The sequence below is a fragment of the Rhamphochromis longiceps genome, linkage group LG11, assembly GCF_057381845.1.
Source record: "Rhamphochromis longiceps isolate RC_006_pf linkage group LG11, R_longiceps_female_GT1.1, whole genome shotgun sequence".
NCBI classification, from domain to species: Eukaryota; Metazoa; Chordata; class Actinopteri; order Cichliformes; family Cichlidae; genus Rhamphochromis; species Rhamphochromis longiceps.
This window is the reverse complement of record NC_140567.1, coordinates 17,465,046-17,480,986: the sequence shown is the minus strand read 5'-3', so window position 1 is coordinate 17,480,986 and position 15,941 is coordinate 17,465,046. Positions and strand designations below refer to the sequence as shown.

At 41.3% G+C, this 15,941-nt stretch overlaps 1 protein-coding gene across 1 annotated transcript in view; it reads right to left on the bottom strand.

The window, feature by feature from the left end:
* The window catches only part of me1 (malic enzyme 1, NADP(+)-dependent, cytosolic), an 82,960-nt gene extending 69,824 nt beyond the window's left edge, over window positions 1–13,136 (bottom strand). Inside the window, exon 1 of the mRNA XM_085422548.1 lies at window positions 12,974–13,136. Within this exon, the coding sequence (XP_085278674.1) occupies window positions 12,974–13,102 (129 nt within the window). The 5' untranslated portion in view covers window positions 13,103–13,136. The remainder of the gene's footprint in view (window positions 1–12,973) is intronic.
* Window positions 13,137–15,941: the final 2,805 nt, after the last annotated feature.

Genomic DNA, 15,941 nt, shown 5'->3' with positions numbered 1-15,941 from the left:
CAGTTTAATTCACCAACAACACCATTATCAGGATCTTTGTTTCTACAGCTGTTCAGGGTAGAGAGGTAGAATTTTACCTCAGTTTCAGCTAGGCTTGTCTGGGATTTGAACCCGGGACCACTTGTACCCCTAGACCAATGAGCCATGTATATCCACAAAATATACAGAATGGACCCAATCACAGCTTCTACAACTTACAGGTTGAAAAAAAATCACATACATAATATAGTTGATGTTGGTCCTAAAAAAAACCCCTTCAAATCAGCAGTCTGCTACATTGTTAAAAACAAGGAATGCACTGATCTGCTCAGCAGCACCAAAGGGTCTGAACAACCAGAGAAGACAATTAAAGTGCATGATGACAAAGTTATTCATATGGTTCAGAAAAACAACGTCACAACATCTAACCAAATCAAGAACACTTTCAAGGAAGCAAGAGTATAATTGCCCACAATCAAGAGACACCTTAATAACAAACTATATGACCCCTGTGCCACAACTGGAAACAGGAAAGCCCAACAAACTTCTAATAAAACCTGCACAACTCTGAAAAAAAAAATAGATGAAACCATGATGACTTTGTAGCAGAGAAGAGAAAAGTATGGAGAATGAGAGGAACAGCTCATGATCTAAAGCATACCACACCATCTTTCAAACATGGGGGAGGCAGTGTTATGGCATGGCCACGTATGGCTTCCAGAGGAACTGGGCCACTAGTTTATTGATGATGTGAAGTTTTCTGAAGTGTACAGACCTGTACAATCTGCTCAGGTTCAGCCAAAAGCTGCCAAACTGTTTGGACAGCACCCAGTTACTAGTAACCAGCACCTCACAGAGCAGGACTTTCAGCTGAAGATAAAACTGAAGGCAGTGAGACTAACAAACAAGCAGCAACTGAAGGTGACTGCAGGGAAGGCTTGCAGAGCTTCTCAAGGGAAGATTTGGTGATGCGAGCTAGACCTCAGGCAGAAGTCCAGAACAAATGAAAAGGGTTTCTATCTAATTATTAAAAAACAACAATTATTCATAAAATAATGTTAGTTTGTTCAATTACTTTTGAGCCTCTGAAAATGTGGAACTATACATAAAGATAGCTGTAATTCCTAAACAGTTAATGCAAAAAATGTTTGTAAACCATTTGCATTAAAGATGAAAGTTTGCACTTCTATCGCTGCTTAATCTTAAATATGCTGTGCTGGTGTACAGACCCAAAATTACAAAAAAATAAGAAATTTCACTGTCCAAATACCCTTGAACCTACCTGTATGACACAATAATGTCTTTTTTAAACATACATAAAATACACATCTTTTTAGATAAATGTGGGACTGGGTTTAAAAAGTAAAGTATCTCATAATTCTCTACTTTCAGCTGTCAGCTATGCTTAGAATTTATAGCTCGTGTCTAAAATTTACATCCACTATTTGTCCATGTTCCATCAAAGCAACAGGACAATCTGCAGCAAGGTGTAGGTGATGGACATCATTTAAAACACACCAAAGGACAGTTCATAACTTGTAGAGCATAGCAGCAAGTGTGTGGAAATAAAGACTGTACAATGCCTTATAAAACTGAGCAGTGACTTGAACAAATACTACCTTTAACACCTGATGTTGTAGATGCGAATGTCCAAAATTAAAGACTGCAGTGTCATTTTTATGCCCATCTAAGTTCTCACTTTTGAATGTCTGTATTCAGTGTGAAGGTAGAGAGAGCATTACCAGCTTTCTTTACCATTTGAGTTTCTAAGCAAAGGCCAGATACCCCCATCTGTTTCCTGCTAAACTGGAAGCCATAGCAGAGTTCAAGAGGATTACCCTCTGAATAAAGCCCTTTAAATCCATCCTTTCCTCTCAGGAGGAAGACAAAACGCACACATCAGCGCCCAGCTGTCTCCTCTCAGGATCTTACAGCCTGACTAAGCTTTTCCTAAAAAATACCTTGCAGCAAATGTGCCATGTCAGGCATGCATGTGCACCTAATCAGATCTGCTCATTAGCAATCGAACTTTGTTCAGTGGCCCAAATGCATCCATCAGAAAGCTAACTAGTGATTTCTATATCAACATTTTAGCCACATGTTGTTAATAATACTGTCAAAGAAAAGCAATGAGGAAAAAGCAGACTGAGAAAAGAAAATGAGGAATTAATGGACACAGGTGGAGTCCTCACTACACAACCAGAAGTTTATTATGTGAAAATGTTCTTAAATTGTTGACATAAGCTAGAATTGGATTGTTTGTTATGTGCTTGGTAAAAATCACAATGAAACCCATAGAACCATGATGCCTGCCATGATTTTTATTTTTATTTTTTTAAAATATAAAACATATAACAATTGTTGCATTACTTAATATCAAAACCTTAATCTAAAGGACAATGGCAGGGTAATGGCAACTTTGCACTGGGTATGGGTTTTATGTGCTCAAATAAAACTACTAGTAAGAAGGAAAAAAAAAACTATACAACTGGAAATATTTCTGCAACCAGGGGAGTCACCCACCGCTGGCTACTAAAGAGAATGCAGGTTTTCAGACTCTTTCAGAAAACTTAAAATCCCCATAGTACTATGTCAGCGACTGCTGGCTTACTTGTGGTTCCTTGGATATTTCGATTTTAATGTAATTCTTTTTTCTTTTTTTTCTTTCTAATAGTAGATACTTTTTTAATTTCACCTGTTGAGAATGAAAAAAGAAAACTAGCAGAAGAAAACGAGAGCAATAGAATAAACAACATCACGATGATATATGGGAATATAATAATAAATAATAATAAATACTAAATATTAAACATTATTGTGCAGCACGTAAGATCGACAGTGGACAGTGTGCTTTGAGGTAGGAGCCAAAAAGGGTGTAGTTTGTGTGTGTGAGCACCCGTGTGTACACCTGTGAGCATGAGCACGCTTGTATTTAAAAGGTTCCTTCATGTAATGATCTGCTAGAGGGTGTGGGGGAGCCACTGCCCCGTCCACCAGGGCATGAAGCAGGTATGGAGGAGATCAAGACTCCAGACATCCAGAGGCCCCCAGAACACAAGAGACCACGGAAGACCAACAGAGGGGCAGCTGTGCCACTATCCCAGAAGGAGCTGACGAGAGTCCCAGATGAGGGGTCACTCAGCAGCCGCGGAGCAGAAGCCAGGAGGGGTTGCAGTGCCCGTGAGCTCCGCCGGCAACCACTGTGCCAGAGTGACCGAGCCCCAGGCAGAGAGGCCGAGGGCACCCCACCCCCGAAGTGGCCCGAGTGAGCCCCAGGCTGCAGGCCCCGATAAGCAGCCACCAAGGAGTGAGCCGGTGTGTACCGGTGTATCCCCGGACACAAAGAACCACCAATGCACCGATGTCTGAGGGCATCTGTCACTGGTAGGGGAAGTGGTGGGGGAGATAGGCCTCCATACCTTGGAGGACCTGGGATGTCCCCAAAGAGGTGGCGTCTGATACCCGACCTGACATATAGACACAGACAAACAGGCACACACAGATACAAACATCCATTCCCACCCTTATGCTCTCATATGCAATATGCGATTTTAATTTAATTTTTAATTCCACTGGCTTCACCGGACTGTATTGCACAGCTTTTAAAAATGGAGTAAAGTAACATATTTCTCTTGCCCAAATCTGCAGACAAATTCTGAGCTCTGAGTCACTCCTTACTTTGATGGGTCATGTACTCCGCCGAGCAACCCTGAGTTCTGAGACTGATCAACAAGGTCGTCTTAAATCCTCCATCTCAAGCAAATATGCAAAAGCAGAGTTCCTTAAATCAGGAGGTGCCAACTTGCGAATGCAGAGACATGTTGGTCAAACAGTCTTGAAAGCGGAGCCGCTATTGACCTAAGGAGGGCAGCCTTAAAGTGGGTGGAGGCAGCAGACATGCAGAGTTCCTTAAACACATCCAGTTCCCTTGAGACAGCCCTTTTCATGCTGCAGAGCCCAGGTCCCTTAGGAGCCAGAGAGTTCCTGGAAAAATGCCCAAGGCCCTTAAGAAAATCAGCTCTGTGGTCCAAATGTTCACTTTCAGCTAGTACTGCAGCATTCATCGGACACGTTTGGGTGACAGCATGAGCCTTGACAGCAATGTGCAACTCTGCAAGTGTTGCCACTCTCCTGTTATGAAACTTCATTTGTACTGTTTATTTTCTGCCATAAAAAGCAAGTAATACCCTCAAGCTGATTAATGCAGACAGGAAAACACAAATAAGACACATGTCTTACTGAAGAGTCCGATGGCTGACCTGTCTTAATGGAACAGGAAATCTCCCACAGACGGCCAATCCAATTTCAGAGTCTGTCCTAAAATAACTGTCTAATTCGTCCGTCAATACCCAGAAGGAAGAACAAATATATTTTAAAAGCAGATTGTGAACAGTCAATTAAAGCAGTCATAAATACAAGAACGGTATACTCTGGGTGAGTCACTGTGTCACATATATTTGTGTCCTCTTTATTTATTTTAAGGTCTATTTATTGATCTGAGTTTCCTTTGTAGTGTCTGCCTGAATTTGCATTTTTTGTTTTTGGGAAAAAACACCTGTGAATCTACTGCTCTAGTAAATTAAAAAAAATCTAAAAGTAATTAACCTCTCTCTTTACTATAAAAACACTGATACAGTTAAAAAAAAATTGGGTCATCAATAATGCTATATATCATGGTCAGATGTCAGAGGTAACACATGTCTTTCCATTTAAAAAAATGTCATAGTTTTTTTTAATCAAGGGTGGAATAAATTTTAGGAAATTCTCATAAATTTCACAATTACTCAAAGTTTTTGTAAACTTTATGTGTCATCAAGTTTGTTCTGTGTATGAAGGGATTTGCCCTTGTGAGGAAACCCACTGATTGCTGAGCGAAGTCAGCAATTCCTTTGGAATCAACTGACTTTGCTGCTCAATTTCACCACTCTATCTGCAGGCGTGACCAGGCCTTTACCCTATTGATTGAAGGGCATTAAAACTAAGCACCTCCTTTTTCATGAAGCTGCAACATCACAGAGCCTGTCAGTCTGCATGCCATCAGTCATAATGATAGCCATCTCTTCTGTCTCTGGAAAAAAACATTTGCACATAATGGTCATACACTCACAAGCTGCAGAACACTGAAACCAAACACTACTCTTAAATTCTGATGCATCTTTGTTAAGTCATGACAAGACCTCCAGCGTGCTAATATAACAGACAAAAGCAGCATTGAGGAGGCGAGGGGAAAACGACAGGCTGAAAGAGGAGGGATGAGCTTCATAGGAGGGTGATGAGGCTCAGACAGTCTCCCTCTTTCTGTCTGGGACAAGCTAATGGCTTCTCCGTTGCACTCATGTGAATGAGTAACACAAACACCCTCCCCCCCCCATAAAAAAGTGAGCTGAGGAGGGACCGCTAGTTGGAAGGAATTGCTGTTAAACACACACGAGAAGTGTATGTGTGTGCGTGCAGACAGTTGAATTGACAGTCTGATCACGTTACACGAAGTTTATTTGAGCCAGCCCTGGAGAAAACACTGATTAAAGCACTCATGGTGCAGCAGGTTAACAGCACAGCATAGACATGTGTGTTCGCCCCTGCGTGTGCACACATGTGTGCGTGTGAGTGTGTAAAGCTCAGGTTAGCGGGGTGATCACTGGAGGGGAAACGAGGGTCCACTTTCTCTCTCGCTGCCCGATCCACTCCAGTCTATCAGAGGAATGTCTGTTCACCCGTGATGTGACCTTAAACACCTGGCCACACCTGGGACAACTCACACACATGCATGTCACACGCACATCTGCATAGCGAAGCGCATTAACAAGTGTAGCTGCTCACTATGGAGTTTAGCACTGAAACTCTTGTATTATTTTCAGTGCTTAGGCTTGTAATCTGACTGACAACATCATCCCTAGTTTAACCACAGACAGGCACTAAACAGCTTGTAACACCCCCCTCCCATACACACACACACACACACACACACACAAACACACACACACACACACACACACACACACAAATTGACGCAACAAACTTTCTCACACACAATACGATCAGGATTAAAATGAAAAAAATATAGAAGCAAAGACAGTTATGATAGCTATGATGCTAATCTGGATACAGAAGAGGACTTTGTAAACCAGGACTTTGTAAACCAGTAGCTATGTCCATCTTTGATATACTGTGTATGGTTAGAGGAAGCTTAGTTTATCTGGGTCTTACAAAATGCAGAAACAAGCCTGAGACAGCCCAGCTAGTAGCTTATTCTGCCATCTAAAACACTTTAGCTTGAGCTAAACACTAATATCAGCTTATTTACCATCTTGCTTGGTTTAACTTTTAAGCATGCTAACATTTGCTAATTAGTGCTAAAATTACAGCTGTGGCTTATGGGATTTTTGTTTTGGTGGTATTATTATCATAATAATACCAATAAGAACATAGTTATTTATCCTGTGTCCGTCTATCCTCAAACCATACAAACGTACTAGAGTAGAAATCAAATGATGTTAAGAGTTCTTCATCTTCATCCTAGGAAAACATTGCTGTCTTTATTTGTCTTTTATTTATGTCTTTGACTCTGGGTGCCGTCAATCTGCTCATCCACAGAAGCAAAACAGTGCAATTCCCATACTTCTGAACTCCTCATGTTGCAAAAACTTAACATTTGTCAGAATTTGGCAACACAGTAAGTACTCCTTGTTCATTCCTGCTTCCATCAAGAGATCCTCATGAAATGCTCTAATTTAAACCTAATGCACTATCATCACAAACACTCAAGGATTTCCCCTAGGATGTGAAATGTTGATTCTACAATAGGTGGGTGCTAGAAAGCTATGGTAATGATAAATGCACAAAAATTCCCAAGGTCCATGGGAACCTTGGCTAGCAGCACAAACAAAGCATTACACTAATGCTTCCCCAAAACAGCAAACTGTCAGCATGAAACTTTTCCAAGTCGTGACGGTGCAGAAAACAAATTCTGTCCTCGTGTCTCACTGGCACGGTGAATCAGCAGCCATCAAAGTTCCAGACTCCACTGGCTAAAATCAGTGCCATGTCATTACTGTGTTTTCTTTTAAGGAACTGTGACACAACTCAGTTAGAGAGCATGCAGGCTTATGAAAACCTCATCAGGTTTTGATATAGATGCAGAGCAGCTGGAGCTCATTATGTTTCAAATGGAACAAACACCAAAGCACAAGACAAATGCCCAAAGGAGAGGATTTAGAACCAGACAACAGCAGCAATATTCCCACTTCCGAATTAAAGACAGTTTTTATTTGTTGCCATTTGTTCGTTAGTTGCTAAATTTATTTATGTCTCAGTTTGAGGAAAATGCAAACCCGGCGAAGGAAAAAACAAAATCCTTTGCTGAAACAAAGTTACAGCCAAATGGGAGAAAATCTAACATGAGAGCTTAATGACTTCCAGTTGCTTGAGGGTTATCAGAAAGGTTTCCATTTTGGCATACCAGGACATCTTCAATGCCCAATCAGATAGACTGCTGTTTGCTGCTCGCCAAATCTGAGCGAGCAGCAAACAGCAGCCATCTGAGCGGCCATCTTGCAACATTATATGTGGAGGCTGTGGTTACAAATGAGGCATCCACATGGACTTTCCATTTTGCTCAGTATTCATGGGCTCAAATGATGCAGAATGTTAGTGATCTTAATGAACTTAACAAACAAAACATTATTGTTTAATCGAGGGGATAAGTGTAGGTTTACGTCAAGTTTAGCGCACAATTTCTCTCTCAGAAGCTAACTGTATTTGAATGCAAGTCTTTGTGAGTCTGCTATTGCTAAGGTTGATGGTTTTTTTATGCAGACAAGGTAAAGACCGTTCAGATCCCGTGAATGAGGATCTGTTAGGAACAGCATCCCTGATTAGGCGCTAAGAGCATTTTTAGGGATGTAGTTGTTGTTGTTGTGTTTTTTTGGGTTGGGTTTTTTTTTTTTTTTTTTTGAGGCAGCAGCAGACGGAACCAGCGTCATAGAGAGACGCACTGAGTGCCTGAGATTCACACAGATGCCTCATTTAAGTGTGTTCAAGCAGAGAGACAGAGAACTTCTGTGGAGCGAGGCCAGCGCTCTCTTCACTGCCACAGAGGACCCTTTCTACCTCTCGCACCCCACTTCATCTCATTATTGCGTGGTGCGCACACACAAAACACACCTATAATATCCGGTTCCACCTCTGGAGAGAGAACATTAACCATGAAGTAAGTTGAAGCCGTGTTTTGTGCGTGTTTGTGCGTGTGTGTGCGTGTGTGTGTTTGTATGTCCATACATCAGCTGCGCAGGCTTACGTGCATGTATGGGGAGATTAAAAGGAAATCGAAGCCTGTCGATGTGAGGACAGGCTGCTTTCAGCGCTACGTCCCCTCAGCATCAATTAACAGGTTGTGCAGTGACTGCCTCCTGTTTGGGGTGAAGCAGGCCAGCTGAGGGAGGTAAACACACCTCATCCCCAGGGCTTGCTCAAATCAGGAGGAGGGCAACAAGGTGCCACTGCCTTAACCACAGAAGCACGCCTGTGTATGGCCACTAACACGCTTTAACAGTCATTTCCTAGATTTTCCTCCAATTTCCTCGACCCCCGGGTCATGTACAGCACTGAGAAAAGTTTAGCTGTCTGCATCATTTTCTTTTCTGATATTACTCTAACCTGAGCGTTTGTGTGCTTGGGTTAACGTTAGACAGCTGATGGGAAGGTTACTTTGACCTCATACAACCACCAATTAAGATTAACCAAGATTATAACCATGATGTATGGGAGCATTTGTGTCCTATCTTCTCCCCAAACCACCAAGCAAAGAACATTTTAAAACTGAAACGTTTACATTTGTCCAAACAGTTCTCTCTGAGAAAATGTTTGTGCTGAGTACATTCACAGCAGGCTCTGCCAGTGCTTGCTTCTGAAAGTTTTGTGTTCACATAATGAATCTTATTAATTCTTTCTTCCAAAACAATATAACGCCACAAACTGTGAGCTCATTCGGGATGGCTAACTTTAAAATGAGATGAAAAGCCATCTAGTAAAATAAAGAACAAAGGACTGGGCTGCTTGTTACATTCCTCCTTGACACCACTGCAAAGAAAGAGTGCAGAAAGAAGAAGACAAGGGCAGTAGGCAAAGAGTGTGAGAGAGAAATTATTTTAAAATGGAGATAAGTGTGTTTCTGTGTTACTTTAGCCTGGATTTCTATGTTTAAGGTCTTTGCATATCCTTTATTTAAAGAGACAAACTAGTGCCACAAGCTAAGTGACAGACAGCCTTCTTTACGATCCTTCCCCTACACTGCGACCATTTAAGACCCACATGTGTAAACTGAGTCAAACAGTTTACTGGGTCAGCTCTAAACACAGGGTCAGGCATCCACAATGGTCTCTATGACAGTCCTCTTACTATAAAGAAAGGGTTAAAACACACACACTCACACACACAATTTCAAATTAGTTCTCTGAGAAATTCAACCAATAAAATTCAATTTTTTGTAAGAGAAAATGAAACTGGATGTTCAAGATGTTGTTGGTAATAATGACGCCCTGAGAAACAGTGCAGAACTTGGCAATGGACACGTAATGGTTGTAAGTAATATATTAGTAGTACATAGAAGTAGTATTGTAAGAAGGAGTATATTTAAAACACAGGGACACTTCACACACTAAGGTTTTATTCTTTCTGTACAATAATATCTGGGATATAAGGAAGAGTTGGCTAAAGTTGTTAGAAAACCTGCGGAAATATGGCTGACACTTTTTTTTATTTTGTGGAAATGTTTTTGAATGAATTGGCTGACAATTTGAATGCAGCACAAGATCTCCTCAATATGTCTGTGGTATTAACAGAGTTTGCTTTGTGAGCCACTGATTTAATCAGCATTTCTGAACCAAGACTCACCCTGGTCACGTCGATTGCTGCCAGGACTGATGTTAATATTTGATGCCTATTTGGTAAAGCACACAGACAGCATGCTGGCCAACAGTGACAGCACCAAAGTTGCCACTCGGGAGCTAACCTGGCAGTCCCCGTCTTCTTTTTGTGTAGAAAGCTATAACTTTAATTTCTCCTGAAGTTGTATTTTTGGCTTTTAGGCTTGTATTTGTAGTGACAGTATCAAACAGGAAACTGGTGAGAGGAGGCGGGTGGGTCTGGTCGCTTGGTGACTTTCTCCAAAAATATGTTTTTCCCCTACAATTCATACTTCATAACAGCTTCATTAGTGTCATGTATTTTCTTGTATAGATGTAAAGATTATGACTTATATTACATTTTAAACTGCTCGCAAAGTCCACTTGAGGAGGTAAAGTGGAGACTAGGGGTTGACTCATTGGTGGAACCATTACTTTTAATTTTGTGTCATTGTTAAACTTTTGTTCGACTTTCAAGCATTGTTAAATTTGGTGTCCACTTCCTGCTTGAGCAGCTTTATGTATCAAAACTAAACACAAGACTGGGCAATAAGGGAAAAATCTATTCATGACAATTTTTTTCACATCAGTCGATAGTAATATATATCTCAATATACATCAAGTCACTATTTCATTAATATGAGATGAAAGTAGCCTAGGGACATCACTCCGAGATTAGTGACACCGTTTCCACCCTCACCCTTCATGGTGTTTTTGTTTTGAAATCAGCTAATTTACTGTGGAAATGCATGATTTTTTCCCCCAATGACTTTACAGTTTTGTTTTTTAAAGCACATATTCTGTCAATTCACAAATATTACCCATTTTATAATTACAGGACATCCTTTGCAATGACCTATAATTTTACACATTTATTTCAGTGAAGTTTATTTACACTGACAGAAAGGGGAGTTTCACTGGTTCAGGACACTTAAGATCTATGTGGGCTGGACAATGTAGCCCACAACGTAAATGAGTTTGGCATCCCTGTTCTTTACCTTAGACTGTCACTTTCTATTCCTTTAGCAGGTAAAGTGATCTATAATTAAGCTGTGCAACACAGCATTTCCCATAAACCATATAACTTGCTGTCACAAGGAGGATGTCAGTATATTTATTGCAGTTGAACAGATTTCATACTAAGCATGACACTGCATAAAATGACACAAAGGTTGCCTGTTTACTCTGCAGCAGTCTGGTTTATTTTATCAAACACTGTTTGACATTCATGCAGAGATCAGTCAGGGTTACATATATACAAACAGGACTTTTATAAAGGAAGACTAACATGATCAATCTGTGTCTTTATTTCAAAGCTCACAACCACCACACAACAAAGGATGGCCTTTATGAGTCTCGCTGGACACACCCACATTACAAAAGGTGCCATAATTTATTCTTATTAGTCATATTGCATTTGTGTATACACATTTCATTTTGCCCAGCCACTCTATACACACTTAAACACACATACACAGGGTTGACATGCAGCGCGAGGTGCTATCAGGAGTGGAGTGATTAACCTGCCTAACAAACAGGCCTCTGTGCAGCCACCATTTCTCCACCCCTCACTTCACACAACCACACACACACACACACACACACACACACACACACACACACACACACACACACACACACACACACACACACACTGGCCTGTTTGACCTCCACTATCTCACTTATCAGTTGCCAGGCTGGCATCTCCTTCATCTGCAGTAAACCAACTGCAACGTTTATCAGCCCGGAGCAGCTTGTATTTAGAAAATAGGCAGTGTTCGTATTTACAGTGTGTATTATGTATATTGTATCTGTAATTCTGGTCAAATAAATCCAAACAGCCCAGATGTCAACCTCAGATAGGCCTACTGTTTTGAATATTTTCAGATAGTTTCCAAGAGTCAGACATATTCGTCTACTGAGAGGCCAGAAAAAACAGGTCAGAGAGAAAAAACAGACAGCAAGAGCATTCTAAAATTAGCCTGAAAAAGGTCAAGTGGTTGTGGGGCACACTTGACATAAGAGCGAACCTGAATTTAGCCAGTCATTCTGAAGGTCAGTCAGCACCATGGACAGAGATCCTGTCATCACAGCCTGACCTCTGGGGCCCCATCTCACCACAAACACCAGGAGAAAACACTGGAAAGGCTCAAAAGCTGCCAGACCCTCATTGTTTACTGTGTTTATGGGAGGAATGGACACAAGTACATCCTACTGATGATACAGCAAAAGGGTGGTCATAAGGCTTGAGTTAGGTATGTTTTTCAAACTTTAAAATGTAAAGTCATCCCTTTTTCTCATGACCTGAAAAGAAGCAACTCAGCACAAATTATTTCAAGAGTAAGCAACTTCCAATAGCTTTCTGTTCCTCATTTTACTTTAAAACAAAGAAGAAAAAAACAAGCTTTCAACTTGATGTCTCGTTACATGGTGTCAGCTTCTGTGACTATGTGCTGAATCACGTTTTAGTGTTACAGTAAATGGGATGAGCTGAGTCACTCTTATATATGCAATATCCCGCCATGGCTGTCCGGGTAAAGCGATATGTGACAGGGCAGTATAACAAAAGGCCAGGCTCTCCGTGTAAGCGAAGCTTTGGTCTCTTTAAATCTAAATATAACCGCGTCTAAAGCTGATACCTAAAGCGCCTAGCCGCTGTTACATTCACTTACTCGCCTATGGCTCCGACATGGGTCCTGTCACATCACGAAGATTGTTATATGACTAAATAAATATATCAAATACACTGGAGCTTTTGTAGTAAAATAACAACGACACACGAATTGTAGAAAACAATTAAGCTAGGTGTGAAACTTTATATTAGCAGCTTGATTACTCAATACCAAAAAGTCGTTGTGGGTTTGTACCAAATCACTGCCACAATAATAATAATAATAATAATAATAATAATAATAATAATAATAATAAGTTGCCGTGTTTCCTCGCCCCGTTCATATCGATTTTTGAGAATGAACTTTCCCGCTGTATTTAGGGTGCTAATATTTCCCGTAGCCCCCGAAGGCATCAGCTAACTTGTTAACCTTGTTCATTCAGGAAAACTGAAACCTCGCGCGCGGGGCACGAGCGCTCACCTTGTTCAGGTGGGGGTTTCGCGTCACATCGTAGCCCCTCTTCTTGGTGTGAACGAAGTTCTTCCCCTTGTCCTCGGACCTGTGCATCTCCGTTTCCACTGACTCTCGTCTGACTAGTCCGTGTGTCATGTTGTTGTCGCTTTAAATAGAGCGAGCCCCGTGAACTGCTGTTTACTCAACAAGTGGATGCGCAGGTCCAGCCGCAGAGATCTGGTCTTCACGTCTGCCGCTCGGGGAATCTCTCAGCCCAACAAGAGCCAAAGTCTCTTTTATCAGTGTTTTATCGTAATTAACCGAAGGTCTCGTTATGAGCAAAGTGCCTCCGTGTTACCTGACCTGGCAACCGTTACCAGGTTACATGAACAAAGTTACAGACTCTCATAAGAAGACATCATGTAATCCCTTATAACTGGCGTAGTGACACATTTTAAGACTATGTATAAAGGCGATATTAGGCTATTTAAGGAAAGACTGCAAGGTTATTAATGTAGCCATATAGTCATGCGACCATTTCTTTATAAATCAGTAAAAAGGTTAGATATACCTCCCCTTTTGTAAAGAATACATTAGCCATAGAGTTCAGGCAAAACAGTTCATATAAGTAGTTATTATTTGCACGTGGTTTATATGATAAATGCACTTGTGGGCGACCGTGGCTCAGGGGGTTGGAAATCGCATCTGTAACCGGAAGGTCGCCGGTTCGATCCCCGGGCTCTCTGTCCTGGTCGTTGTGTCCCTGGGCAAGACACTTTACCCTACTTTACCCTACTTGTAGGCCATATCACACCAGTAGGCGTGATATGGCAGCCTCGCTTCTGTCAGTCTACCCCAGGGCAGCTGTGGCTACAACTGTAGCTGCCTCCACCAGTGTGAGAGTGAATGAATAGTGGTATTGTAAAGCGCTTTGGGTGCCTTGAAAAGCGCTATATAAATCCAATGCATTATTATTATTACTTAGTGCACTAGCCCATTGATAGCAGAATATATGTAAAACTCCTTACTTTTAGTTATTATGCTCAGTGTTTATGGAACAGTCTGCCCGACGACCAGAGGGCTGCTGAGATTGTTGAGATTTTTAATATCCAGGTAGGGGGGTTAGGCTGGTGGGGTGAAGAGAGGGTGTAGTGAAAGGAATTAAGTGAATTGCTGTATAAATAAAGTTTTGCTTGACTGAAGTAGTCACAGCAGTAGGCCCCTGTTAGTAGGCCTTGTCGTAGCAATGCTTCTGCAACAATAAGTGTTGCACTGAGCAAATAGTTTCTCAGAAAAATACTGTCAGTTCATAAACTAGCATAAAATATTCAGTATAGATATTGCCTTGGATTATTTCAGACTGCCCAACAAGTCTCTGATGAGTTGTAGTATTTGTTACAAACACATAGCTAAGATCATTTTCCAGCACGGTGAGTCTGAGGCCCATGACAGCACAGACATTTGAAGCCAAGGTCAACCTCCAGCCTTGACACAGTCACAGAGTTATGTAACAGCAAGCACCAATGATGTCTGACAGTCAGGAATACACCGGCATTCCTGGAGTGAAAGCGAGGTTATTCAACCCTCACTCCATATGTCTGGTGTTTATGGTGTGACTGCTAACAAACCAGAGCAGACTTTACCCACAACCGGATGATTTGTCCAGATCGATGAACTTTATCCTAGTAGGGATTTGGAAATTGGACCCATTTACACAAACACAACACATAAATTTTTGTTCCTTAACAAAAAAAGTTTTAAAGTTATATATATATATTTTTTTTTTTCACGTGACTGCTAGTGCATGTGACTGAACGTTGAGGTGTTGCACAACTGAGGCTGGTTTTTATGGCACAGTGTTTCGCTCATGTTGCAGGTCTAAAGACTATCAGACTGATAAAGTTATCTTAAAATGCCTGCAGAATGGAAAGTGAAAAACCTCAGGTGAGTATGAAGTGCAGGAGGAGAAAACTTCTTGAGCCTTATGAACAGTATTGGTGTCTTGTATATTGGTGTAAGGTTTTAAAGACAAAAAAAAGGATGTGCTTATAGTTATGGGATTAGCTTATAGTTAACACTGCATTGCTTGCAGTCACTTTAAGGCCAGAAATATTGAGGATAGTAGTGCAAAATTAGTCTGAAATATAGATAAAGGCTATTTCCATGAATTTGAACTTTAAAATGCTGCATGCCCAGAGGTACATATGGATCAGCTAAGAATGATTTTTAATTACTTAAGTTAAAAGAACATTATTATTGCACCTTATTCAGCTGAAACAATTAAACAATTAAAGCTTGGACAGTTTAAACAGCTCAACAGCCTTTGTCTAAAGCAGGGGTGTCCAACTCCAGGCCTCAAGGACCAGTGTCCTGCAGGTTTTAGATATCACCCCGGGTCAGTACACCTGAATCAAATGACTAGTTCGGCCTCTGGAGAACTTCAAGACATGTTGAGGAGGTAATTTAACCATTTAAATCAGCTGTGTTGGATCAAGGACACGTCTAAAACCTGCAGGACACAAGCCGTCGAGGCTTGGAGTTGGTCACCCCTGGTCTAGTGTATCCACTACCCCTCCTCTGTACATTTCTAGACTATCTCAGCCTTGTCTCTCAAACTTTGCCTCCAAAATGCCAACCCGAGCTGTCTCTCTGACGTACTAGTTTCTAATTCTGTCCTTCCTGGTTGCTCTGGCTGAAAATCTTAACATCTTCAGCTACTGTCACCAAACCATGCATGAAAGCAGGTGTCACAAACCTTTCCTTTCACTAATGCTGCTGTCATTCTGTCACAAATCATCCCTGACACTCGTTTCCAACCTCTCCACCCTGCCTGCACTCTCTTCTTCACCTCTCTTGTGCACTCTCCGTTACCTTGGACTGTTGATCCCACATATTTAAAGTCATCCACCTTCGCGAACTACTCCTTGCTTCTTCACCTTTCCACCTGTCTCCCTCTCATTCACACACATGCATTCTCTCTCACTTCAACTGACTT